The 21,933-nt window shown below is 44.3% G+C and overlaps 1 protein-coding gene across 8 annotated transcripts in view; it reads left to right on the plus strand.

Moving 5' to 3' along the window:
• The window catches only part of phldb2a (pleckstrin homology-like domain, family B, member 2a), a 321,471-nt gene that overhangs the window by 290,054 nt on the left and 9,484 nt on the right, over positions 1 to 21,933 (plus strand). For all 8 annotated transcript variants that reach the window (XM_060909198.1, XM_060909201.1, XM_060909202.1 and 5 more), the window contains 2 exons: positions 19,686 to 19,776; positions 20,831 to 20,977. In XM_060909198.1, the coding sequence (XP_060765181.1) occupies positions 19,686 to 19,776; positions 20,831 to 20,977 (238 nt within the window). The remainder of the gene's footprint in view (positions 1 to 19,685; positions 19,777 to 20,830; positions 20,978 to 21,933) is intronic.

A 21,933-nucleotide genomic window follows, 5' to 3' on the forward strand; every position in this document is an offset into this window, starting at 1 on the left:
TTCTGAGATGAAAGAAAGCTATCCGGGTGATGTTATCAATGTGAGTTTCGAATGAAAGACTGGGGTCAATAATCACTCCGAGGTCTTTTACTGCTGCACGTGAAGAAACAGAAAGGCCATCCAGAGTCACTGTGTAATCAGAAAACTTACTTCTAGCTGTATGTGGTCCTAGCACAAGTACTTCAGTCTTGTCAGAGTTAAGCAGAAGGAAATTAATAAGCATCCAGTGTCTAATGTCCTTAACACATTCCTCAATTCTATTAAGCTGGTGTCTCTCATCAGGTTTTGCAGAGACATACAACTGTGTGTCATCAGCATAAAAGTGGAAACTAATACAATGTTTACGAATATCGCCCAGAGGTAACATATATAGAGAAAAAAGCAGTGGACCCAAGACAGAACCTTGTGGAACACCAAACTTTACCTTGGTACGTCTAGAAATATCACCATTTATATCAACATACTGATAACGATCAGTTAGATAAGACCTGAGCCAGGAGAGGGCCATTCCCTTAACTCCCACAACATTTTCTCATCTATCCAGAAGAATGGAATGATCAATGGTATCAAATGCTGCACTAAGGTCAAGCAACACAAGTAGCGAGACACAGCCCTGATCAGACGCCAACAGTAGGTCATTTACTACTTTAACCAGTGCTGTCTCTGTGCTATGATGAGGTCTAAATCCTGACTGATACATTTCATGGATGTTATTGCTATGTAAATATGAGCATAACTGCTGTGCCACAGCTTTTTCAAGGATCTTGGAGATAGAGGGGAGGTTTGATATTGGCCAATAATTGGACAGCTGACAGGGATCAAGGTCAGGTTTTTTAATCAGGGGTTTGATAACTGCTAGTTTAAAGGATTTGGGTACATAGCCAATCATAAGAGAAGAATTTATTATTTTCAGAAGCGGTTCAATTACTCCAGGCATTATCTGTTTGAATAGATGTGTCGGTAAGGGATCTAGTACGCAAGTTGAGGCTTTTGATGTAGAGATTAATGAAAGTAATTCAGTTTCTTTTAGGGGAGTAAAACATTCTTACTGATGATCTGATACAGTTATATTGTTAACTACAAGGTCACTTTCATTGTCTAACCTTAAATTAGTAGTTTGAATTTTTTTGTCGGATATTCTCAATTTTGTCATTAAAAAAATTCATGAAGTCGTTGCTACTACATACTGCAGGTGTGCATGTGTTGATAGTGGACTTATTCCTGGTTAATTTTGCTACAGTATTAAATAGGAATCTAGGATTATTTTTGTTATCTTCTATTAGGGAGGAGAAATATGTTGATCTCGCAGCACTAAGAGCTTTTCTATACTTCAGGAAGCTCTCCTTCCAAGCTAATTTGAACACTACCAATTTTGTTTGACGCCATTTACGTTCCAATTTTCGAGTGGTCTGTTTTAATGTGCGAGTGTCATCATTATACCAGGGTGCTAATTTTTTGTCTCTGACCATTTTCCTTTTTAGAGGAGCTACATTATCTAAAGTATGGCGGAATGTTGACTCTAAGCATTCAGTTGCCTGATCAAGTTCTGCAGGGGCTGACAGTGACCCAATCAAAGTTGACAGCTCTGGGAGATCATTTATAAAGCTCTGTGCAGTAGTTGACATGAAAGTACGTTTAATACAGTAGTGTGGTGAGGTTCATATATTATTACTCAGACATATCTTGAATGAGATGAGACAATGATCTAAGATAACTTCAGACTGTGGAAGTATGACTATATTATCTACGTTTAATCTGAATGTTAGAATTAGATCAAGGGTGTGACCACCATTATGGGTCGGTCCTATGACATTCTGCTTAATCCCGACTGAGTCTAAGATGGACACAAACGCTGTTTTTAAAGGGTCTTCTGGGTTATCGAAGTGAATATTAAAATCTCCGACAACTAAAGCTTTGTCTAAGGAAATAACCAGATCTGAGATAAAATCTGCAAATTCAGAAAGAAACTCAGAATATGGCCCCGGGGACCTGTAAATAATAAGCAATGGAATTAACTGGGTAGACTTATTTTTCGAGGCTACATACATTATATGAGTATGAAGAACTTCAAATGTATTAAATTTATAACCAGGTTTTTGTGTTACACCTAGATAATCGTTATAAATAACCGCGACGCCTCCTCCTCTGCCAGTTAGACGAGGCTGGTGTATATAACTGTATCCAGGAGGACTCGCTTCATTTAATGCTATATATTCATTTGGCTTAATCCATGTTTCTGTTAAACACAGTACATTAAACTCCTGATCAGTAATGAGTTCATTAACCATTAGCACTTTAGATGTAAGAGATCTAATATTTAATAGCCCCACCTTTAGATCAAAGGTGCTGGCAGCAGCTGTACAGTCAGTATGATCTAATTTTATATTGATTAGGTTACTGGAACAAACTCTCTGAAAATTTCTACCTTTTTGTTGAGCTCGGGGAACAGACACAGTCTCGATGTAGTGGGCCCTGAGTGACGACTCTGTGCAGCTAGCAGACAGTCGGTTTAGCCTGTTCGTCTGCTCCCTGGCCTTGGCTCTGGATTGTCAGAAATTAACTAGGCCTGTTCTGAGACTATGACCTATGCTGCAGGAAATGAGAGCAGCACCTTCCCGAGTGGGATGGATACCGTCCCGCCCTAACAGGCCAGCAGTGCCCTCAAAATTAGCCCAATTATCTATAAAGCCCACACTGTTTTCAGAGCACCACCTGGACAACCAGCAGTTTAGTGACCATAACCTGCTGTAAGCTACATCGCCACGCCGCATTGGGATGGGGCCAGAGCATACTACAGCATCGGACATCACCTTCGCTAATTTAAACACCTCTACAAAGTTACTCTTAGTAACCTCAGACTGACGAAGGCGTATATCATTAGCTCCTGCATGGATAACTATCTTTGAGAACCTGTGCTTGCCTAGGACCCTAAGATTACCTGCTATGTCCGGCGCCCTGGCTCCCGGTATACACCTGACTAAAGCTGCTGGTGCCCCTAAAGGCTGGGCTAATTTCACGTGCCATATGATAGAGTCCCCTATAACCAGAGCTCTTTCAGGTTTCTCAGTGAGTGCATCACTAAGGAGAGCAAACCTGTTCGACACGTGACGCGGAGAGGAGTGGTGCTCCCGTGGGCGAGCCTCAGCAGTAGCTTTGGCTCTACGCTTATACCGCCGAGCCGTCACCCATTCGCCCCACTGTAAGGGCTCTAATGCCAGAGTTGGGGGATTGCTAACTCCACCTAGGGCGTCCAGACTTTCCCTAACAGAAACTACACTGTTCTCACGCTCACTAACCTGCTCTAAAGCCTGGACACGCGCTTCTAGCACTGTAATCTTCTCCGTCAGAGAGCTAACTAATCTGCACTTATCACAAGTAAAGCTAATAAAGCTATTGCTAGTGACGGAGGAAGAATGACTAAACATCCTGCACTCAGCACACTGAACAGGCTGAAGGTGTGCCATGATGAAAAGATTCACGTACCTTAAATGAAGATCTGTTGATATTAAAGCAGATCAGATGTGGATGGCCTCCGCTTGTGGTCTTTACACAGGAGGACAGAAAAAGAAAGCACTACTGCAGGCCATTCAGATTCTGTATGACCAGAGCAGGAGTTTGGTTCGCATTGCTGGCAGTAAGTCGGACTCATTCCCGGTGCATGTGGGACTCCACCAGGGCTGCCCTTTGTCACCGGTTCTGTTCATAACTTTTATGGGCAGAATTTTTAGTGCAGCCAAAGGGTGGAGGGTGTCCAGTTTGGTGGCATCAGGATCACATTTCTGCTTTTTGCAGATGATGTGGTCCTGTTGGCTTCATCAATCTGTGACTTACAGCATGTGCTGGGACTGTTTGCAGCCAAGTGCAAAGCGACTGAGATGAGGATCAGCACCTCCAAGTCCGTGGCCATGGCTTTCAGCTAGAAACAGGTGGAGTGCCTACTTTGGGTTGGAGGGAGTTGCTGCCTAAAGTGGAGGAGTTTAAGTATCTTGGGTAAGGGGCAGTGGGAGTTGGACAGACAGATCAGGGCAGTGTCAGCAGTGATGTGGACACTAAACCGGTCTGTTGTGGTAAAGAGAGAGCTGAGCCAAAAGGCAAAGCTCTCAATTTACTGCTCCATCTACGTTCCCACTCTCATCTATGGTCACAAGCTGTGAGTAGTGACTGAAAGAATGAGATCGTGGATACAAGCAGTAGAAATGAGTTTTCTCCGCAGGGTGGCTGGGCTCTCCCTTTGAGACAGGGTGAGAAGCTTGGTCATTCGGGAGAGACTTGGAGTAGAACCGCTGCTCCTCCACATTGAAAGGAGTCAGTTGAGGTGGTTCGGGCACCTTGTTAGGATGCCCCCTGGACGCCTCCTAAGGGAGGTTCTCTGGGCATGCCCCAATGGGAGGAGAGCCCGGGGCAGACCCAGGGCATGCTGGAGAGATTTACATCTCTTGGCCGCCTTGGTATTCCCCTGGAAGAGCTGGTGGAGGTGGCCAGGGAGAGGGAAGTCTGGGCTGCTCTGCTTAAGCTGCTATCCCCGCGACCCGGATCCAGATAAGCGGTAGAAAATGGATGGATGGATGGATGGATGGATGGATGATGGATGGATGGATCCCTTCCTGTTGAGTATGGCTGATGTAATGTATGGTGCAATTTTGTTCGGCTAGGAGCTCCCCGCACACCTGACAAATTTGACACAGATAGGTGAAACTATATACCAGGCAGAAGTCTCAATGCCATGTGGAAGTGCTATGTAGTCCCATGGACACATCCAGGGCTACACCTCTATCCCTGAGGAGTGGTGGCCAGGACTGATGTGTCTACCAAATTTCATGAGTTTTAATTTTTTGGCAATGGAGTCATTACTCTCCAGGTCCAAAGGGTGGTGCTATACCAAAGGGTCAAATTGGGTATGGGGATATCATCAGAAACATTATGTCTTAGAACCTGTGAAGTTTTAGCCATATCAGTCAATGCATGGTGAATTTATGACACACTTCGTGTTTGCATGGCGAAAGGTATAAGTTTATTGGTTTGCCATTTCAACATCATGCAAGATATCACAAATCCTGTCACAAGTCAAATGACTAAAACAATGTAAATTTCAGTTTTGTTTATTGTGGGGCACCCCACACACTTAGCAATTTTGACATGGATAGGTGAAACTATATACAGGGCAGAAGTCTCAATGATGTGGGAACCCTATGGAGTCCCCTGGACACATGAGGGGTCAAGCCTCTATCCATGAGTAGCAGTGGCCAGGACTGATGTGAGTACCAAATTTCATGAGTCAAAGATTTTAGGCAATGGAATCTTCACTGTCCAGGTCCAAATGGTGGTGCTATAACAGAGCGTCAAATTGGGCATGTGGATGTCATCAGAACCATCATATCCTATATCCTGTGAATTTTTAGGATATCTGGTAATGCAGGGTGAATTTTTGACATGCTTCCTGTTTGGGTGGCATAACATAAATGTATTGGTTCACCATTTCAACAGCTGCAAGATATCGCAAATCCCTTCACAACTTAAAATCAGCAACATCTTGACATGATGTATACCAAATATGGCATGAATCCAACAAACCACCGAGGAAGAGTACATCAAAATGTAACACATGTTTTGACCATGTCCAAATGGTGGTGCTATACCAGAGGGTGTCATTGGGCATGTGAATATCTTCCGAACCATGATATCCTATAAACTGTGAAGTTTGAGCCATATCAGGCAATGCATGGTGAATTTATGACTCACTTCTTGTTTGCGTGGTGTAACATATAAATTTATTGGCTCTCTAGTTCAACATCTTGCGACATATTGCAAATCCCTTCACAACTTAACATCAGCAACATCTTGACATGTGGTGTATAGGCAGTTTTGTTCATCTCGGGACACTCCACACACCTACCAAATTTGACATGGCTAGGTGAAACTAGACACCGGGCAGGAGTTTCCATGACATATAGGGGTGCTATGGAGTCCCCCAGACACACCTGGGATCAAGCCCCTATGGATGAGTTTCAGTGCACATGACTGACGTGTGTACCAACGTGCATGAGTTTTTGAATATGTACAAGTTGTCAAATCTGCATTTTTGAACTAGGTGGCACTGTGGAGTTAATGAAGTGTACCTAGACAACTTTACCATATCACCTCAAATTGTATAATAGGACAAATATATGTGCAAAATTTCATGAGATTTTATCCATTGTAAGTCCCTTAAAACAGCACAGGAAAATATCAAAATCCCACATTCCATCTAACATGGCTGTTGGGCGGAGTCAAAAACAACTAAGTGAACTTTGTCCTGTATCACAAGAGTATCGATCACACCAAATTTCGTGTCAATCTGAGCAACTTCATCTCAACCATAGCTTGTTCTCAGGGGTGCTATAGAGCTCTGGGACCACAGCCAATCCCTTGCTCAGTGTCACTGTGGCAGGATAGCCACAGCAGCGGAGAAGACGGAGGAGACCAAATAGTATTCAATGAAAAGGCTTCGTTTATTTTTTCTTTTTCTCTTTTTTTTTTTTACAAATGTGCAAATATTTACAATGACAAGCGTGCATGAAAAAAATATACAAAAACCATACAAAACGAAGCATAAATAGCCAGGCTAAGTCCTCAGACCCTGAACTACCATCAAAAGCAACTTCAATTAACAAGAGTTCACTTCACCACCAACACTCACCTACTGAGGCTCTTGGGCCTAATATAGAGCATTGCTAACTGTAGCCCCACCCACTGGATAGCCCCACTGTCAAAAAATAATCAATTAACTAAACAACATAATTATTAACAGATAATAAATCAAATAAGAAAACATATAACACAAAAATACATACAATAACTGACATGCACAAAAATACCTTATTGAACCCTCAAAATGGCTTTTAAGTCATTACTCCTAAAACACCCCCATCACAATGGGCTGCCCCACAAAGAACCCGGGAAACCCCTCTATCCCCCCTGTGGAACAGTCCATCTGTTTCCCCAAACGAGACACGGAAGTACGTTTTGAATGCCGGTGAGTGAATTGCTACCGGAGTTGCAATAACAAAAGTTTTAACCAATAAATGAAGTTTTTAACAGCCAGTGTGAATTATTTTACTTTTTGATACTAGACAAAGATTATACAGATGAAGAATGAAAATGACTATGTTTTAAGCGAATATTTTGAATGAGTCAGATGCACAAACAATAGCCATCTAGAAGTGCCGGTAGGCCTTTCCCTGCACTCTAAAAACTAAGTTTGGCCCTGCATAATTAATCTATGGCAAATGGTGATTAATGACAATATGAAAGAAATATTAAACAGTACATACGGTGGTGGCAATGAGAATAGCGACAGGACAGCAGTGATTTAAAAATGCTGGCAAATGGCTGTCTGCGCGCTGCGCACTATGTCAGCGTCACGGCTCAGCCCGTGACAGTCATTTTGTGATTTTACACACAATCAGTTTGCCAACATTTGTGAGTTTTCAAGCATCGCAAGTGGAGCAAAAATGTAAAATGTGTCAAAATGCACAAAACCAAAAATATCTCACTTCCTGTTGAGTATGGCTGAGGAAATATATTTGAAATGTTGTTCATCTAGGGGCACTCCACACACGTAACAAATTTGAAATGGATAGGTGAAACTGTATACTGGGCAGGAGTCTCAATGTGTCATCCAAAGCTATAAATTTTAATCTAACATTTTAGGGGGTGCTATGGTGTCTTCTAGCCTCACCTAGGGAAAATAACCTAAGAATAATAAACCTTTGCCCTATTTTCATGAGTGCATGAAATTTCTTGAGTTTTTGAATATTTCCAAGGTGTAATTATAGAAAAAGAATAATCATAAGAAAAACATGCCAAAAATAATACGGCCCAATCCCTTCACAATTTAAATCAGCAACATCTTGACATGACGTAACTGCCTCGGAAGAGTACATCAAAATGTAACGTGTTTTGGCAATGGAGTCATTACTGTCCATGTCCAAATGGTGGCGCTATACCAGGGGATGTCTTTGGGCATGTGGAAATCTTCAGAACCATGATATCCTATAGCCTGTGAAGTTTTAGCCATATCAGGCAATCCATGCTAAATTTATGACTCACTTCCTGTTTGCGTGGCGTAACGTATAAATTTATTGGTTCGCCATTTCAACATCATGCAAGATATTACAAATCCCTTCGCAATTCCACATCAGCAACATCTTGACATGTATACCAAATATGGCATGAATCCAACAAACCACCTAGGAGTAGTTCATTAAAACGTAAAAAGTGTCAAAACGCTTAAAACCAAAAATATCTCACTTCCTATTGAGTATGGCTGATGTAATGTATAATGCAATTTTGTTCATCTAGGGGCACTCCAGACACCTACCAAATTTGGCACACTGATTTTGGCACACTGATTAAATGTGCGTAAAAACACAAAGTTCCATTGAGCACGGGACTGGGCGTGGTCCCGGTGCTCTATGGCACCCCCGAGAACAGGCCATGGTTGAGATGAAGTTGCTCAGATCGGTACGAAATTTGGTGTGATCGATACTCTTGTGATAGAGGACAAAGTTCACTTAGTTGTATTTGACTCTGCCCAACAGGAAGTCAGCCATGTTGGATGGAATGTGGGATTTTGAAATGTTTCCATGCTGTTTTGAGGGGCTTATGATGGATAAAAAAATCATCAAATTTTGCACATATATTTGGCCTATGATACAAGTTGAGGTGATATAGACTGGTACCAAAATCCAGAATTGTGACATCCAAAGGCATTTTTGAGACAAAGTCCGCAAACAGTCTTATTTTGTCAATTTGGGTGTGCCGAATTCAAATCTGCAATATGCCGAGCTCTATCTGACCTCTGTTGACCTCTAGAGGTCATTGAACTTTGGGCCTGTAAACGTCTCAGCTGAACCCAGTTTCTCAGCTTTCTAAGGAATGAAATGTACTAAAATGATTAATGAAGTTAGCAAATGGCCTTGTTTGTTAAATGTTTGGGTGCTGAATTAATTTTTCATTTGTAAAACGACATATGACCTCTGATAACCTCAAGGTCATTAAACTTGGCCTATAGGCCTATGCATTTAACGGCATTTTTAAACTGACTTTACTCCCCCAAAAAGAATATGAACAGACAAAAAACAAATAGAAAGGAATAAATACAACATTAAATGCCAGTCCATGTACATGTGACTTACTTTTCACAATGAGAATGCCTAGGCGATCACCTTACATAACATTGCATTACATTTAGCGGTTATTGTTTATACAAAGCTACTGAAAAAAGGACAGATTCAGCAGCATACAAAATGTGGGGGCATACAGGGTATACAGGTTAATCAGGGTTAGTATATATGAGAGTTTTTTTCTTTGTTGTTTGTAAAGGCTTTACCCCGTTTAAAACAAAACAAAAAACAAACAACAAAGAAAAAAACTCTCATATATACTAACCCTGATTAACCTGTATACCCTGTATGCCCCCACATTTTGTATGTTGCTGAATCTGTCCTTTTTTCAGTAGCTTTGTATAAACAATAACTGCTAAATGTAATGCAATGTTATGTAAGGTGATCGCCTAGGCATTCTCATTGTGAAAAGTAAGTCACATGTACATGGACTGGCATATAATGTTGTATTTGTTCCTTTCTATTTGTTTTTTGTCTGTTCATATTCTTTTTGGGGGAGTAAAGTCAGTTTAAAAATGCCGTTAAATGCATAGGCCTATAGGCCAAGTTTAATGACCTTGAGGTTATCAGAGGTCATATGTCGTTTTACAAATGAAAAATTAATTCAGCACCCAAACATTTAACAAACAAGGCCATTTGCTAACTTCATTAATCATTTTAGTACATTTCATTCCTTAGAAAGCTGAGAAACTGGGTTCAGCTGAGACGTTTACAGGCCCAAAGTTCAATGACCTCTAGAGGTCAACAGAGGTCAGATAGAGCTCGGCATATTGCAGATTTGAATTTGGCACACCCAAATTGACAAAATAATGCTGTTTGCCGACTTTGTCTCAAAAATGCCTTTAACTCCTTAAATAAGCACTTTTTTGAATTTTGGTACCAGTCTAATATGGTAAATTAGTCTAGCTGGGCTTCATTAACTCCATAGCGCCACCTCGTTCAAAAATACAGACTTGTCACCTTGTACATACTCAAAAACTCATGAAATTTGGTCCACATGTCAGTCATATGCACTGAAACTCATCCATAGGGGCTTGACTCCAGGTGTGTCCTGGGGACTCCATAGCACCCCCATATGTCATGGAGACTCCTGCCTGGTATATAGTTTCACCTAGCCATGTCAAATTTGGCAGGTGTGTGGAGTCCCGCGAGATGAAAAAAATTGCCTTTTCATTGCATCAGCCAAACTCAACAGGAAGTGAGATATTTTAGGTTTTGTGCGTTTTGACACGCGTTATGTTTTAAGGAACTCCTCTTTGGCGGTGTGGCAGCGGGGGCGTGGTCTAGCATCGGTCTGTGACAGGAGGGCGGAGTCGGGGAAGTTAAGTGGCAGAATCATTTCACCTGTTGTTAATTGATGTTTGTGTGTCTTCCCAGGGACCGCGCCCTTCCTAAGGAGAGAGAGTGAGAACAGAGGGACTCTCTCGATAACCAGACAGCTAATGTGTGTGCGTGTGTCTGTGTGTGCGTATTTACAGCTGAAAAGCTGAATAAAGAGAGTTTTGTATGCTCAGTTCTGTCCTGCCGTCCTTCTGTGCTCCACCCCTTTACACGAACTGCCACAGTGGTGCTGAAACCCGGGAATGAGCACAGAAGACCACAGCCCCATGGAGTCCTCCACCTTCGCTGACCTGATCCACGCCTTCGCCACGGCCCAACAGAGCCAGCACCAGGGGCTGCTCGCCCTCCGAAAGGAGCAAGAACAACGGTTCGAGGCCCTGGTGCTGGCGCAACAGGAAGATCGTCGGGCGTTCCGGCACCTCCTCGCGTCGGCGGGGTCCACCAACTCCACCGCCGCGGGCCCTTCCCCCCTCACCCTCACGAAGATGGGCCCGCAGGACGACCCCGAGGCATTCTTCACGCTCTTTGAGCAGGTAGCAGAGACCTCGGGGTGGCCGGTGGAACAGCGCGCCGCGCGCCTCCTTCCCCTGCTAACAGGAGAGGCGCAGCTGGCCGCGCTACAGCTCCCCGCCGGCTGGCCTACGCGGACCTTCGCCGGGCCGTCCTCCAGCGGGTGGGACGCACCCCAGAGCAACATCATCAGCGTTTCCGCGCTCTGCGCTTGGAGGAAGTCGGCCGGCCGTTCGCGTTTGGCCAGCAACTCCGGGACGCCTGCTGGCAGTGGTTGAGGGCCGACAGCTGCGACGCCGAGGGACTCATCGACCAGGTGGTACTGGAACAGTTCGTCGCGCGTCTACCAGCGGGAACCGCAGAGTGGGTCCAGTGCCACCGCCCGGCGTCGCTGGATCAGGCAATCGAGCTGGCGGAGGATCATCTGGCGGCTGTCCCGACGGCAGGACAGCAGACGACCTCTTCTCTTCTCTCTCTCTCTCTCTCTCTCTCCCTCCTGTGTCTTCTCCTCGCCCCATTCCCCCACCGCGGAGACGGGGGCCGGCGCCACCTCAGCCGGCCCGCCGCACCCGCGGTGCCCTTCCGTGTCTCCCTTCTGTGTCTGTCTCTCCCCCCCCCCAGGTGAGTGAGCCCCAGAGCACTAGTGCAGAGAGGAAGCCTGGGCCGGTTTGCTGGCGCTGCGGGGAACCGGGCCACCTCCAACAGCAGTGCTCGATAATGGAGGTGGGCGCGGTGGTTCGGATCCCCAACGCGCCAGGAGCCGCCCTCGATCGGGCCGGAGCGTATCGCATACCGGTGAGTATCCAAGGGGATACATATCAGGCGTTGGTGGATTCTGGCTGTAATCAGACCTCAATCCACCAAAACCTGGTGCAAGACGAGGCATTGGGGGGAGCACAATTGGTGAAGGTGTTATGTGTGCACGGGGATGTTCACAACTACCCTTTAGTGTCGGTCCACATTATTTTCAGAGGGGAAAAATTTATAGTGAAGGCGGCGGTTAATCCTCGCCTTACCCACTCTTTAATTTTGGGGACTGATTGGCCGGGATTTCGGGGTTTAATGACGCACTTGGTCAAGAGTGGGTCCTGCCATTTGACAGGGGGAGGTCCCAGTGTCGCTTTGGCGGGAGCAGCTGTCACAGAGCCGTCTACGTCATCTCCGCGCCAGAGTGAGGAGCCGCCGGCTCCTCCTCTCTCTATTGGGGAATCCCTCGCGGATTTCCCGTTAGAGCAATCGCGAGATGGGACTCTGCGGCATGCTTTTGACCAAGTGAGAGTAATCGATGGTCAAACGCTCCAGCCGAACGCCACCCCGTCCTTCCCCTACTTCGCGATTATGAAGGATAGATTATACCGAGTGACGCAGGACACTCAAACTAAAGAGCGAGTCACGCAGCTGTTAATTCCGAAGAGCCGCCGGGAATTGGTATTCCAGGCGGCTCACTTTAATCCCATGGCTGGACACTTAGGGCAGGATAAAACACTAGCCCGAATAATGGCCCGATTCTATTGGCCGGGGATTCGCGGCGATGTCCGTAGGTGGTGTACGGCATGCCGCGAATGCCAGTTAGTAAACCCAGCGGCCATTCCAAAAGCGCCTTTGCGCCCTCTACCGTTAATCGAGACCCCGTTCGAAAGAATTGGCATGGATCTCGTCGGGCCATTAGATCGGTCAACACGAGGGTACCGCTTTATATTGGTTCTGGTGGACTATGCAACGCGATACCCGGAAGCAGTGCCTCTTCGCAATATCTCAGCACGCAGTATTGCGGAGGCGCTCTTCCGCGTCATCTCCCGAGTTGGAATCCCGAAGGAGATTCTGACTGATCAAGGCACCTCGTTTATGTCACGAACACTGAAGGAACTGTATGGGTTATTAGGTATTAAGCCGATCCGCACCAGCGTTTATCACCCACAAACGGACGGCTTAGTGGAACGGTTTAATCGCACCCTTAAAAACATAATTAAGAAATTTGTAAGTGAGGACGCGCGTAACTGGGATAAATGGCTCGAACCCTTGCTCTTTGCAGTGCGAGAAGTCCCCCAAGCCTCCACGGGGTTCTCCCCGTTTGAATTATTATATGGGCGTAAGCCGCGCGGCATTTTAGATGTGCTGCGAGAAAATTGGGAGGAGGGACTTTCACCAAGCAAAAATGAAATTCAATACATTATTGACCTGCGCGCAAAACTCCACACACTCACACAACTAACCCAGGAGAATTTGCGGCAGGCCCAAGAACGGCAAACCCGCCTGTACGACAAGGGTACGCGCCTTAGAGAGTTTGCACCGGGAGAGAAAGTACTCGTACTGTTGCCCACATCGAGCTCTAAATTAGTCGCCAAGTGGCAAGGACCCTTTGAGGTCACACGGCGAGTCGGGGACGTCGACTATGAGGTGAAACGAACGGACAGGGGTGGGGCGCTACAGATTTACCACCTCAACCTACTCAAACTCTGGAACGAGGAGGTCCCCGTGGCGTTGGTGTCGGTGGTTCCAGAGAAGGCGGAGCTGGGGCCGGAGGTTCAAAAAGGAACATTAGCATCACGTCCCTCTCCGGTCCCCTGTGGAGACCACCTCTCCCCGACCCAACTCGCGGAGGTTGCCCAGTTGCAGACCGAGTTTTCGGACGTGTTCTCACCCCTGCCCGGCCGCACTAACCTCATAGAGCACCACATTGAGACGCCCCCGGGGGTGGTAGTGCGTAGCCGCCCTTACAGGTTACCCGAACACAAGAAAAAGGTGGTTCGGGAAGAACTCGAGGCCATGCTCGAAATGGGCATCGTCGAGGAGTCCCACAGTGACTGGAGCAGCCCGGTGGTCTTGGTACCCAAGGCCGACGGGTCGGTCCGGTTCTGTGTGGACTATAGAAAAGTCAACGCGGTGTCTAAATTCGATGCGTACCCAATGCCTCGTATTGATGAGTTGCTCGATCGGCTAGGCACGGCTCGTTTTTACTCGACACTGGATTTAACAAAGGGTTATTGGCAGATCCCCTTGACTCCATTATCCCGTGAAAAAACGGCCTTTTCCACACCGTTCGGCTTACACCAATTCGTCACACTTCCTTTTGGGCTGTTTGGGGCGCCTGCTACGTTTCAGCGGCTGATGGACAGGGTCCTCCGCCCCCACGCCACCTATGCGGCCGCGTACTTGGATGATATCATTATTTATAGTAATGACTGGCCGCGGCACCTACAACACCTGAGGGCCGTCCTTAGGTCGCTGAGGCGGGCGGGTCTCACGGCCAACCCGAAGAAGTGTGCGATTGGGCGGGTGGAAGTACGGTATCTGGGCTTCCACTTGGGCAACGGGCAGGTGCGTCCCCAAATTAACAAGACTGCAGCAATTGCGGCCTGCCCGAGGCCCAAGACCAAAAAGGGGGTGAGACAGTTCCTGGGGCTGGCTGGCTATTATCGTAGGTTTATACCTAATTATTCGGACGTCACCAGCCCGCTGACTGATCTGACTAAAAAGGGGGCACCAGATCCGGTCCAGTGGACGGAGCAATGCCAGCGGGCTTTTTCTAAGGTTAAGGCTGCACTGTGTGGGGGGCCACTTTTACACTCCCCTGACTTTTCTCTCCCTTTTATGTTGCAGACGGATGCGTCGGACAGAGGGCTGGGGGCCGTTTTGTCCCAGCAGGTGGAGGGGGAGGATCGCCCTGTCTTGTACATTAGCCGCAAGCTGTCGGTGCGTGAGGGGCGCTACAGTACCATCGAAAAGGAGTGCCTGGCAATCAAGTGGGCGGTCCTCGCTCTCCGGTACTACCTGCTGGGACGCCCTTTCACCCTCTGTTCGGACCACGCGCCCCTCCAGTGGCTCCACCGCATGAAGGATGCCAATGCGCGGATCACCCGTTGGTATCTGGCACTCCAACCCTTTAACTTCAAGGTGATCCACAGGCCGGGGGCGCAGATGGTCGTGGCGGACTTCCTCTCCCGTCAAGGGGGGGGGGAGTCGGCTGCGGGCCGGACGGCTGCCCGGCCTGAGTCGGGCGGTGGGGGTATGTGGCAGCGGGGGCGTGGTCTAGCATCGGTCTGTGACAGGAGGGCGGAGTCGGGGAAGTTAAGTGGCAGAATCATTTCACCTGTTGTTAATTGATGTTTGTGTGTCTTCCCAGGGACCGCGCCCTTCCTAAGGAGAGAGAGTGAGAACAGAGGGACTCTCTCGATAACCAGACAGCTAATGTGTGTGCGTGTGTCTGTGTGTGCGTATTTACAGCTGAAAAGCTGAATAAAGAGAGTTTTGTATGCTCAGTTCTGTCCTGCCGTCCTTCTGTGCTCCACCCCTTTACACGAACTGCCACAGGCGGTTTGTTGTATCTATGCCATATTTGGTATACGTCATGTCAAGATGTTGCTGATATTAAATTGTGAAGGGATTTGCAATATGTCGCAAGATGCTGAAATGGTGAACTAATAAATTTATACGTTATGCCACGCAAACAGGAAGTGAGTCATAAATTCACCATGCATTGCCTGACACGGCTCAGATTTCACAGATGATAGGGTATGGTTCTGAACATATCCACATGCCCAAAGACACCCTCTGGTATAGTGCCACCATTTGGACATGGACAGTAATGACTCCAATGTCAAAACACCTTACTTTTTGATGTACTCTTCCTAGGTGGAATGTTGGATTCATGCCATATTTTTGGTATGTCATGTCAAGATGTTGCTGATTTTAAATTGCAAATGAATTTGCGATATCTTGCAAGATGTTGAAATGGTGAATCAATAAATTTGTTATGCAACACGAACAGGAAGCATGTCAAAAATTCAGTATGCATTGTCTGATGTGGCTAAAAATTCACAGTGTATAAGATACGATGGGTCTGATGATATCCCAATTTGGTTCTGATGATAGCCCAATTTGACTCTCTGGTATAGCGCCACCATTTAGACTTGAACAGTAATGATTCCATTGCCTAAAAACTTTGTCTCATGAAATTTGGTACTCACATCAGTCCTGGCCACCGCTACTCAGGGATAGAGGGTTGACCCCGGGTGTGTCCAAGGACCTCCATGGCACCCCCACATGTAATTGAGACTTCTGCCTGGTATATAGTTTCACCTATCAGTATCAAAATTGTTAGGTGTGTGGGGTGCCCCAAGATGAACAAAACTGAAATGCACATTGTTTTAGTTAATTGACTTGCAACAGGATTCGTGATATCTTGCATTATGTTGAAATTGCGAACCAATAAATTTGCATGTTTCGCCATGCAAACAGGAAGTGTGTCATAAATTCACCATGCATTGCCTGATAGAGCTAAAACCTCACAGGTTATACAACCCCAATTCCAAAAAAGTTGGGACGTGTAAAACATAAATAAAAACAGAATGTGAAGATTTGAAAATCATGGAAATCCTATATTTCATTGAAAATAGTACAAAGACAACATATCAAATGCTGAAATATATGCTCATTTTGAATTTGATGTCTGTAACACATTTCAGAAAAGTTGGGACGGGGCAACAAAAGACTGAAAAAGTTGTATAATGCTAAAAAAAATAATAATAATTTGATTCATTGGCACAGGTCAGTAACATGATTGGGTATAAAGAGAGCATTCCAGAGAGGCGGAGTCTCTCAGAAGTGAAGATGGGGAGGGGTTCACCGCTCTGTGAAAGACTGTGGACAAACAGTGCAACAATTTAAGAATAACATTCCTCAATGTAAAATTGCAAAGAATTTGGGGATCACATCATCTATGGTACATAATATCATTAAAAGATTCAGATAATCTGGAGAAATCTCTGTATGCAAGAGACAAGGTTGAAAACTGACATTAGATGCTTGTGATCTTCAGGCTCTCAGGTGACACTGAATTAAAAGCAGACAAGTGTCTGTAGTGGAAATCACTGTATGGGTTCAGGAACACTTCAGAAAACTATCGTCTGTGAAAACAGTTCATTACTGCATCAACAAATGCAAGTTAAAACCAGATATAAACAGATAGAAACACCACCACCTTCTCTGGACCTAAGCTCTTTTACAATGGACTGAGGGAGAGTGGAAAATTGTCCTGAGGTTTGATGAATCAAAAGTAGAAATTCTTTTTAGAAATCATGGACACCATGTCCTTCAGGCTAAAGAGGAGAGGGACCATTCAGCTTGTTATCAGCACACAGTTCAAAAGCCAGCATCTGTGATGGTATGAGGGTGCATTAGTGCACATGACATGGGTAGCTTTTACATCTGGGAAGGCATGATTAATGCTGAATGATATAGACACATTTCAGAGCAATATGCTGCCATCCAGACAAAATCTTTTTCAGGGAAGGCCTTCCTTCTTTCAGGAAGGCAATGCTAAACCGCTTTCTGCACATATTAAAACTGCATAACGCTGTAGTAAAAGAGTCCAGATGCTAAACTAGCCTGCCTGCAGTCCAGACTTGTCTCCCATTTAAAACATTTGGTGCATGATGAAGCACAAAATATGACAAAGGAGACCCCGAACTGTCGAGCAACTGAAATTGTATATCAGGCAAGAATGGGACAACATTTCTCTTTCAAAACTACAGCAATTGGTCTCCTCAGTTCCCAAACGTGTACAGAGTGTTGTTAAAAGTAGAGGTGATGCAACACAGTGGTAAACATGCCCCATCCCAACTTTTCTGAAACATGTTGCTGACATCAAATTCAAAATGACCATATATTTTTCAAAAAAGATTAACATTTCTAGGTTTCAACATTTGATATGTTGTCTTTGTACTATTTTCAATGAAATACAGGGTTTCCATGATTTGCAAATTATCGCATTCTGTTTTTATTTACAGTTTACACAGCGTCCCAACTTTTTTGGAATTGGGGTTGTAAGACGTTAGGGTTCTGACGATATCCCCATGCCCAAAGTTAATGTATTGTGTAGGACCCCCATTTGGACCTGGACAGTAATGATTCCATTGCCGCAAAACTCTGACTAATGAAAGTTGGTACACACATCAGTCCTGGCCACTGCTACTCAGGGATAGAGGCTTGGCCCCGGGTGCAATGCCCTTTTGTTTTCGGCATGTTCTCGTGTGCAAGGGCCCTTTATCACTGCTCGTGGCTATATTTATTATTATTATTATTATTATTATTGTTTTTCCTCTTCTTTTTCTTCAACACTGCCATTTTGAAGGTGGTTCCCATGGGAGAAAACTGATGAAATTCCGTCCACACATCATACGTGCGCACCGCTACTTAGTGATAGGGGCTTGACTCCTGGTGTCTCTGGGGGCCTCATAACGCCCCGTATGTCATTGAGACACCTCCCCGGTATATAGTTTCACCTATCCATGTCAAATTGCTAACTGTGTGGAGTGCTCCTTGACAAACAAAAATTGCATTATACATTGCATCAGCCATACTCAACAGGAAGTGGGATATTTTTAGTTTTGTATGTTTTCACACATTACATTTTAACGTACTCCTCCTATGGGGATTGTTGGATTCATGCCATATTTGGTATAACTGATGTCAAGATGTTGCTGATGGTAAATTGTGAAGGGATTTGTGATATCTTGCAAGATGTTGAAATGGCGAACCAATAAATGGGTTTTTTTGGTTACGTGGCATAACGTATAAATGAATACATTTTTAATAAACAAATTTATGACTCACTTCCTGTTTTCGTGGCGTAACATTAATTTATTGGTTCGCCATTTCAACATCTTGCGACATTGCAAATTCCTTTGCAGTTTATCATCAGCAACATCTTGCCATGACGTATACCAAATATGGCATGGATCCAACAAACCACCTAGGAGTTGTTCGTTAAAATGTAACGTGTCCAAACGCACAAAACCAAAAATATTTCACTCCTTATTGAGTATGGCTGATGCAATGTATAGGCAGTTTTGTTCATCTCGGGGGACTCCACACACCTACCAAATTTGACACGGATAGGTGAAGCTATATACCAGGCAGGAGTATATAGTTATACTATATACTTGACCCCAGGTGAGTCCCCTGGACACACCTGGGGTCAAGCCCCTATGGCTGAGTTTTGGTGTGCATGACTGACATGTGTACCAAAGTTCATGAGTTTTCGAATATGTATAAGGTGTCAAATCTGTATTTTTGAACTAGGTGGCAGTATGGAGTTAATGAAGCCCACCTAGACAAATTTACCATATCAACTCAAATTGTATCATAGGACAAATGTATGTGCAAAATTTCATGAGTTTTTAACCATCATAAGCTCCTCAAAACAGCGCGGGAAAATTTCAAAATCCCACATTCCATCCAACATGACTGACTTCCTGTTGGGCAGAGTCAAATACAACCAAGTGCACTTTGTCCTCTATCACAAGAGTATCGATCACAGCAAATCTCGTGCCAATCCGAGCAACTTCATCTCAACCATAGCTTGTTCTCGGGGGTGCTATAGAGCTTCGGGACCATGCCCAGTCCCTTGGTCAGTGTAACTTTGGGATTTTATGCACATTTGATCAGTGTGCCAAAATCCATGAGTTTTTGATCATCACAAGTGCCTCAAAAATGAGTTTTTCCGCAGAGTAATAATAATAATAATAAACATGCCGAAAACAATAGGGCTGTGCTCGGGCCCTAAAAGGCATGCCGAAATCAATACAGCTTTGCACCTACTGTGCTCAGGCCCTAATGAAATGTCCTCACAATGATAATAAGACAAATTTATGTGTTTGGTGTCTGCAGTGCCAGCATATCTAATGTGGTTAAGATCGAGGAGATGGAGCGTCTGCTCAGAGACGCACAGGCAGAGAAGAAAAGGCTCCTGGAGCACAGGGTAACATTTCATCATTCTCAAATTATTCTCTCTCATAGTGAAGCTGTACCATCTGTTATATCTTTCGGTTCAAGTACATTCCTGCTGTGATGTATTATAGTCAACTTTTTGGCACCATTCATGGAAATGAATGTGTGTGATATTTTGAAATTAAACGTGGAAATTTGTTTGCCTATTTGTTTGATTGATTGTTTTCCCCCATTGGCTACCCAATTTGATCTCTATACATTGCATCCCTCCCTCCCAGAGAGCATGAAAAATTTTGCTCCCTTCTCTGCTTGATTTCTGTTTAAATTGTTTTATTTTAACATAATATTTTGTCAAACATTGTAACTTAAAAATCTTACATTGTATTTCGTAAATTTTCTTAAAAAGTGATGTTTTTCTGCATTACACTGGTTTTAAAATGATCAACACGCCTAAAATGAATACTTGGTATTGCCTCCTCTCGAGAGAATAATAGCACCGACTTTTTCATGTACTTTACACAAACATGGAAGTGTTATCTCTTCTATGCACAGAATTTCAAGTTCCTCTATATTGTTTGATTTGTGCAAGCAGACTTCCCTCCTCAATTTAGGTTCAAATCTGGAGCCTGAGATGGTCATTGCAAAGACATGGATTTTCTTTCCCTGTAACATTTTCTGTTGATTTGGATGCATGTTTGGACTCATTATCTTGATCGAAGATCCATTTACTGCTAAATCTTAGCAAATAAATCTAGATTGTGGGCTAAAAATATTCGGGTACTTCGAGTAATTCATAATGCCATCAAAGTTCACAATTATTAAAATCATAACTGCTGAACTGACATGTAAATCAACTGTTATCCAAAATATGAATAATTTTTAATGAATAGTTTTTAATTATATATTTTTCATGTAAATTCTAGTTTATTTATATAAGTGCAAATGTATGTTCTTCAATAAAAATGTAGATATGTATGATTATCCTCATAAAGCTATTTCACAAAGCTATTTCTTTGAAACCTCACTGTCCTTAAATTAAGACTTATACATGTGTAGACAGTTTGTTTGTGTTTGGCTCACTGTAGGAGAGAGAAATTGAGCTTCGCCGACAAGCTCTAGAGGAGGAGAGAAGAAGACGAGAGGAGCTGGAAAGGCAACTTAAAGAGGAGACCAACATAAGGCAGAAACTTATCGAAAGGGAGGTAATGCTCCGGGAGAAACAAAGAACACAGGTGAGACAAGGGAAAATTGAATGGGTATAAAGAATTGGATACCAAACATGCAAACAGAACACAAGGCTCTAAATCATTTATTGATATCAGGTTTAATAAAATAAAAAATGTGAATATTTTTTTCCATGAGAGAATTTCACACCTACACACCTGAAATATTCTTCACACACCTACACACCCGAAATACACACACTTCTTTTATTATGGCATGAGTTTTTCAGATTGCATGGGACGTCTTAATCTGTGCTACAACCAAAACTGTATATAGTTGTATACCACCTTTAGCAGAGGTGGAAAGTAACGAATTACATTACTCGCGTTACTGTACTTGAGTAGCTTTTTTTTGTGTACTTATACTTATGTTTTCTTTTAAGTAGTGTACTTCGGTACACTACTTGTACTTCGGTACATTTTACATCACAACCGTTACTGAGTAAAAATAAATAAATAAAAAATAAAAAAAAGGCTAAAACGGAGAAGGGGAAATGCGTTCTGGAAATGAATCACAGGAAGGACAGTTGGCGCGCGCGCGAGTCTCACACAGACGATGGCGGACATGCACCGGCGCTTTAAGGGGGGGGGGGCTTCGGGGGGCTCACGCCCCTGGGTCACAGCCAATCAGGGGCCTTGTAATATTAATAAAATAATAAACTGTCGGAATCGTGGGCCTACATTAATGTACGGATAGAAATAAGGTTAGAAATAAATGAGCGCACAGTAGCCTGCTGTAAGAGACATGGTGGATGTGGTTCGCGAAACGAACACCCACAACTGTACCAGAATAAAATGTAACAAAATGTAACGTCACGCACGAAAGCGCACCAAAGACTGCAGACTACTGAGACACAAATTTAGAGGCTTTGAAAGATGAAGCGTTCACATGTTAGCGGGGCGCATAAAAGAAAAAAAAAAGAGAGATGCAGGTAATGATAGAATCGTTGCCTAAAGTCACAGAC

This window comes from Neoarius graeffei, chromosome 25, assembly GCF_027579695.1.
Source record: "Neoarius graeffei isolate fNeoGra1 chromosome 25, fNeoGra1.pri, whole genome shotgun sequence".
NCBI lineage: Eukaryota > Metazoa > Chordata > Actinopteri > Siluriformes > Ariidae > Neoarius > Neoarius graeffei.